General features: G+C 47.2%; 1 protein-coding gene across 5 annotated transcripts in view; it reads left to right on the forward strand.

The window, feature by feature from the left end:
• The window catches only part of CHN1 (chimerin 1), an 80,183-nt gene extending 78,386 nt beyond the window's left edge, over positions 1–1,797 (forward strand). For 4 of the 5 annotated variants that reach the window (XM_085228634.1, XM_085228632.1, XM_085228633.1 and 1 more), the window contains one exon: positions 867–1,797. In XM_085228634.1, coding sequence (XP_085084760.1) covers positions 867–1,038 — 172 coding nt within the window. In that variant the 3' untranslated portion in view covers positions 1,039–1,797. The remainder of the gene's footprint in view (positions 1–866) is intronic. The other variant, XR_014884530.1, reaches the window with a different exon arrangement.
• The last annotated feature ends 5,381 nt before the right edge of the window (positions 1,798–7,178 follow it).

Consider the following 7,178-nt stretch of genomic DNA (forward strand, 5'->3'; position numbering starts at 1 on the left):
CTAATACACTTTAGTGCTTATGGATTGGAGTCTTTTGCTGTGATCATTTCTGACACGCTAAAAAGGGAGTACATACTGGGCTTGAGCTGACACCCATTAGGCACATGGTCACTTGGCCTGCTGAGGTTTGCCAGCGTGGATCCCCTCATGGCAGGTGCCACTTTCTCAAAACTAGGAACATGGGTGTGAGGTTCCTCCATGACCCTCAGGTGGAAGCTTAAATATTGCTCAAGAATGACTGACAATTGGAGATCAAGTACAACAGCACAGGCCCTATTTCTTTCCGGAAAGTAGAGGGAAAAAATCAATGTGGTGTGTTAGGGTATCCATTTCGGTTTCTCTAATAACACAAACTTTCATCAATGTATAAGAATTATTCCCTTTCTTTAGGAAAAAAAAAAAAAGCAACTTGATTTTTAAGCTCTTTTATTTTGTAGTTCTTGCACGAATAGAAATACATTGAAACTGCAGAGGACCTCAGGCAGAATTCAGCTACAGGGCTTCTGCCTGACTTGCCCATTTATTCATTTATTCCAGTGACATTTCAAGTGGAAGTTTTAGAACGGAGGCATGAACAAAAAAAAAGACCCCACCTGACTGCTCGTGACACATGAAGATGATTTTTCCTTAGCTCGCTTAGAAGTTGCAGTTACTGCTCCAGTTAGCAAGTTGACATTGCACGTTGTATTTGTGGTATAGATGAATGATAAAGTAGAAAGGTGACTCATTTTTAAACTTGCACTTGACGCATCAGATCCAAAAAGCTGTTCCCAGTTTCTCCTTCCCGATGCTTTTTAAGGCTGTGTGGTCATTATTTGCAGAGGAAGCATCTCACAGTGAGTGACAAACTCTGTCCTTTCTTACAGAGTAACGCTTCATGAAAAGGAAAATCTCATGAGTGCAGAGAACCTGGGTATCGTGTTTGGACCAACTCTTATGAGAGCGCCAGAACTGGATGCGATGGCTGCACTGAATGACATCCGTTATCAGAGACTTGTGGTGGAGATGCTTATAAAAAATGAAGACATTTTATTTTGAATATTTTGGGGGTTTTGTAATTAAAAAAAAAAAAAAAGGAAGCAACAGTGTTCTATGGATGAAGGAATATTTTAAAGTAATTTAATGGCTCTTGTCGCTGAATTCCATATTTGCTAGAGCTTTCGATGTATTCAGGATAAAAATGAAGGAACTCTTTGTCATTTCTGTAGTGCCATTCAGCTGATGTTGAAAAAGGTTAACACATACTTTCCAGTACTAGTAATCCTGGGTGTTTATCATGTGAAAATAAAAAACGAGACGCCTACAGCTATTGCATGATCTGCTCCCTATTCTCCCTGCTCTGGTGAGAATCATTCCATGAAGAAAACAGCGGACCTGGTGCGGCATCTTTGTTCTGGATAGTTTGTGGTTGTAATTCAGCATGTTTCTCAGTGTAAACCTGTTGTGAATTTGCTTTTATGTTCTATGTAATTGGTTTCTGATACTAAAAAGAAGGCCGACTTATGTGAAATGGAGCCTCTGGCGGTTTATTGACATTTCATATCGTTCTCTGCCACTGTTTTGGCTGATTTCTTCGTGGGTTTCTTTCAGGTTTTTTTCATCATACAGTAATTTGTTTTTAACAGAAACAAAATGCGTACTTTTTTAAGTAATCTTCCATGATGTTTATGGTGGTTGCAGTGAAATCTGCAATGCTGAGCAGTGTTCCTTTATTATTATTGCTATTTCAATTGTAATTTTGTATTTTTATCTGGCATGCATATATTAATTTATTAAATTTTGCCTTTAGAACTCTAATATCAAGTTATTTCTTTGTACTTTGTGAGCGTGTTTCAGAAATACCGTTCGTTTCATTTTTATCAACTATTCCTCCAAACAGCCTCTGAATTCAAGCAGCAGGACAGAGCATTGCTATTTTTGATGAGACCACTGTTCTAAACGCTTTGGAGCCTGGCGCTTTGCTAAGGTTCCCATGAGTTTCTCTTCATATTTTATTTGAAAATTTCTGTCTGCATTGGCTAGGACACTTTAAAGTTCTTAAATAAACCAAGTGCCATCAAGTCATCTCCTATTTACAGATTACATACGCTGCTGTAATGGCCTGTACACAAATCAGCATTGTGGTTTTTGCCACTCTACAGTTGTAGGTGCCCTGAATAGATGTATACACCGCTGAAGGTTGAATGCAAATATATCCCAGAACACGTGCTTCACGTTGGAAGTGTTGTGAAATGGCAGCTTCCAGGAAAATGGCAAAAGTCCCAGCTTGAAGGGCTGGCAGTAAAAGGGCAGTAGGAAGAAGGGATCAGTCTTTGGGGTACATAGACAGAGACCCATGGGGAAGAAAGGCATAATGAGATGCTAAAGCTAGGGTGCTTTGCTTGGGCACCTTCTCTGCTACCTGCTCAGAAGGAGAGCAGCCAGGTGAGGCTACTTGGGACTTCACCCTGCTCTCTGCTCAGGCAGCTAGGAGGAGGAGGAAGGAACATCTTAGAATTGCAACCAGCTGCTCTCTTCTGTGAGCAGCCAGCTGCCTCCCTGCATCACATACTTCTCTCCTGTGCCCAGGCAGAAAGGGAGGGGAGGGTAGGAAGCAGCTCTCCTGGAAAGAAGAAGATGAAGCTGGTGTGCGCACAGATACATAAGCATAGGGAGGGCTGGTGAAGAGGTTTGACAGAGGCTTCTGCAGCGTTCTCTGTAGCTGATGAGTTGAGCTAGGGGTTTCTGCTGCTGCAGAATGTGCCTACAGCTAATGCCTGTGTGGCCATGTTGGAGCTGCCCCAGTGGCACTGAGTGAGGCAGAGAGCGCAGCTGGGAGCAGCAGTGAGCAGAGGGAGACCATCCTGGGCCTTCTGATGGCGAAGGGGAAGCGGTGGTCAGGGGACCTGGGTGGTGTCTGGGGGAAAGCAAATCTTTCAGAGAAGGTGAAGCAAGATAAAGTTAATTCTTATGAAGTGATTGAGGCAGGGAATTACTGTCTTAAAAAAATTAAATACTAGAATTGTTGGGAAAGCATGTACTTAGGACAGAGCGTGGGATGTGGCTGGGAGCCCTGGTGAAAAATCTTCTGTTGATTAAAGATCTGTCCGCACAGAGTTTGTTCGTGCCTGTGGCATAGAGATAGAAGCTTGGCTTTGCTACATTACCTGGTAGAATGGAAAACATACTGCATACGGGTTTGTGCTGTACCAAGCTTCTGCCTCCTGCAATGGTTAAGGGAGAAGTAAAGGCTCCTAGAAAGCAGCTCTGGTGTACTCGGTCTGTTCTCAGCCTGGTTTTCTCTGTGATGGGCATTCTGTGGTGTTTGTAATATAGCTACAATTACATTCTAACAAGGGGAAAAAAAAACCTTAAGTGAACCTAGCAATTGTGGATTGCTTTTTTAGTCATGCAGAATTACTGCTTAGCAACTGCAGATCAGACCTGGAAAGCTTATGTAATGTATGAGAATGGAGGTTTAGGAAACACTTTGTGGGTAAAAATGATTGCTGAGCAAGCCGTGTGAGGAAAGAGCTGCTCATATTCTGCCCCATGCTGAGAGCAGCGGTGAATGGCCAAGAAATACAAGCAAGGGGACGTGGGCAGCCAGGCAGGGATGTGCTGGCAGCACCTCCTGCAGGGACATCAGGCTCCTGGCTGCTCTAGCTGGGGCTGGGAGTGCTGCAGAGCCGTGGTGTTGACAGTATCCTTGTGCTGGCCTGGTCTGCTCCCTGCACAGCGCTCCTTGTGCCACCTTCTGTGCTTCAGTTTGACAGCAGGATCCATGGGCTGCCCTAATTCCTATTGCTGGCTCTGTGGTCAGTGTCGATAGTTCTTATCAGAGCTCTCCCAGGTGTGATGTCAGTAAGCTGCTCAAGGAGTTTAAGAGCTTTTGGTCGGTATCCTTTCCTATTCCTCCTGTAAGTGTTGCATCTCAAGGATGCACGCAGCTCCTTGTATTGGCCCAGGTCTGTATTGCTCCGCCTCGATGGATTATGGAAAATGATCCTTGGGCTTCTGGGACCCTTTGATTAATGTATTTCCTGAGGCAATTAGGTATTGCTTGGAAAAAAAAAAAAAGCTTGGCAGCCAACCAGGATTCATTTCCAAGCACTGTGTTGTCTGTGATTTCTTTTTTTTTTTCCTTGCTATGAATTTTACAATTTGAATGTAGAGCTTTTGCCTCTTTTTCCATGCTTTACTGCTGTGTCAGTAATGCAAACAGAATTGCCCAACTATTAACATGATGCATTTTTTGGATGAATATTCATTTGGTGGCGTACCGCAAGGCCTGCTGGAAGGATTCTTGCTGAACCCAGGCCTTAGCACAGCCGTGGGAAGCAGCCGTGGGCCCGCAGGGTGCTGGGGCCTCATGCACTCCTTCTGGTGGGAGGGAATCCCCCCCACAGTCCTTCATTCCATCTGCAGTGCTGGCAGTGGATCTGGCCTTACTCCTAAGCTGTCACGTTGGTTTACTAATAGTGTTAATTAAGAACAAAGCTGTTCTGCTGTGACACCTGCACCTGAGTCTCCTTCAGTCCTGGGCAACTTTAAAAGCCAGCCTGGGCCCGGCTGAGCGCGACCTGCTGCGGTTTGCTGGAAGGACAGCAGGCGGCCCTGAGGGCTGCTCCCCTGTCTCAGTGAAGGCAGCGTGGGCTGGTGGGCTCTCTAGGTGCTGGCAGGCATTGCCCAGGCTTTGTGTGGGTGGGTGAGAACACAGGCTGTGGCCTTCAAAACACAATGCTCTGTGACACCTCTGCATAGATGTGGCTGTGGTCTGCCAAGGAGATGAGCTTCATAAAGAGGCTAATTTGAGAAATAGCTGTTGTTTGGACTGGTTCAGCTGGAGCTCTTTATTTCAATTCTAGTTTCTCCTGTGCTGCATTTGCTCCCGCGTTGTTTATAGAATCACATAATCACGAAGGTTTGAAAAGACCACTGAGATCATCTAGTCCAACCACCGGCACACCCCACCATGTCCACTAACCATGTTCCTAAGTGCCACATCACAGCCTGTGCAGCCCAGCACTCAGTTCCACCTGGACGGGCCACTGGGCCACAGAGCTGTGCTGGTTGCAGCTGTATTCCAGCACCTTGCTGTTGTTATTTTAATGCTTTAGTTGTGGCCTTGAGAATGTTTCTTCAGTTGAGGGCACGGTGTTGGTTTTTCTGCTTCCTCGGTTACAACTTGTAAGCTCGCTGTTGGCCAATGAAGCAAACAAACGTGTCAGAGAGCTTCCAGCCTTCAAGGGGGCAAAATCAACCTAGAGTGTGGCAGGTGAGAGGTGCATTACAAGGACTGCAGGAAGTCAGCATTTTCTATTAATTACCAAGAAAACACGGTACAAGCACTGGCAGAGCTTGCAAGGCGAGTGATAGAAGTACACATTCTGGCATGCAGTCAGCAGCTGCTGGGGCACACTGACAGGGCAGCGGGGCTGCGGGACCGAGCAGAGCTCACCAGGGCCTCTCAGCAGTCAGCAGTGCTTCCTGAGGTGAGATGGATGCTTTGCAGAGAGCTGCTGTGTGTGCTCTGCCACTCTGTAGTTTCAAAACTAGAAGAAAAATAAACTCGCCTCTGTGTGTTTGCTCAGTTAATGCTGGCCATGAAAGACTCGCTGCCATGGTAGGTGCTGCGGGGCTCCCATGGGGTCTTGGAGGCATTTGCAAGTGGCAGATCTTATCCTAGCTGCATGGGGAGTCTCTGTGGGGCACGCCAGCGGTCTCCTCATGGGCCAGCACTCCGGAGATCTTGTGTCCTAACAGAGCTGAGGGAATATAACTATTCCTTCTGGACTGAGTAGGTGAAGGCAACCAATGAAACACACTGCCCACACCACCAGCTCCCCTTACTCCCAGCTGTGTGGTGGGGCTTCCCCAAAACATCTGAAGGAAAGCTCTGAAGTCCAGCGCATGGCCAAAACATGATGCCCCTCACAGGAGCTGAGCAAGCCGCTTGCTTTGTGTAGAGCTGGAAGTAACAGTCTGCTCTGCAGTTACTCCAGCAGAGACCCAAACCTTTTTTTAAAATAGTGTATTCAAACCTGTGTGAACACCTGGAGATGTCCTTCGGGGTAAGTGCTGCCTGCAGTCCCACTTGGGAGAACTGCTGTATGATGTGGGATGCGGGTAAGGTGATACCAGAAGCCAGGCCACTGGTGCTGATGGAGTTACAGAAGGCAAACGGTATTCTTCGGATTAACCTCAGCCCCACATGCAGCCTGCAGGCCTATGGCAGGGTGCCCGTGGGCCAGCGCATTGCTGGCGGTGCTGCCATGCCTGCAGCAGCTGCACATCACCCTCCGCAATGGGATCAGGGACAATGGGAGCCGCCGGTGGAACGCAAGGCTGCAGCCACGGGGAGGTTTGATGTGAGGGTAAAATGTAAGCATGGAGGCTGGGTGTTGGTTAGTGGGAGGGAGAGTGAGAGGGGGAAGGATTTAAGTACAAAATACACATAAAAAATAAAATTAAGACATCCATCACGGAGCAGCTGGCAGGCAGCACAGAGGACAGCCCTGAGAAATACGAATACAGCTGGTGTCACCCAGAGGCAAAGCTGGGAAAGCTTTATGTGGGAATGCTTTCTGGAAAGGGATGCTCAGGTCACCGTGTGTGGTGGATATGGACAGGCAGCCAGGCAGCAGCCTGTCTCCGGAGAAGGTATGAGGGAAGTACAGAAGGATGGGCTGTGCAGTGCTCCCCAGGACATGATTGCAGCCCCTGTGGCTCGTGGCCATGGGGTTTTTTGGCAGAGCTCCGTGCTGTATGTAACAGAATAAGACTCATTCACCCAACTGCCTTCTGCCCTTCTCCAGTCTATTTTACAGATGCCATTTTGCAGATGCCATCTCTGACTTCTCCTCTAGGCTTACGGGCTGTACTCGCACCTCGCATGGTCTTCGTTGTTTTCTCCTGTGTCTTTTCCATACCACCCTTTGACCAGAACTATGAGCAGCACTCAGGACATCATGGATTTGCGCACCTGCCCTGCCATGGAAGACAGTCTCATTTCCCTACCCTTTGCCTTTGCACAGCTCAGTAAGTCCAGAGGCATCTATGGGAAGGTTCTCCCTTTCACTGCAGTTATTTAAGTTAGCTTGCAGCTCTCAAGGCAGGGGCTCTACCCTGTGCCTCATAAGCACCCCAGGAGATTCTAGGTGATGGATATCTCTTGAATGTATTTACTCACTGCTCCA

This window comes from Meleagris gallopavo, chromosome 7 (assembly GCF_905368555.1).
Source record: "Meleagris gallopavo chromosome 7, MGAL_WU_HG_1.1, whole genome shotgun sequence".
NCBI lineage: Eukaryota > Metazoa > Chordata > Aves > Galliformes > Phasianidae > Meleagris > Meleagris gallopavo.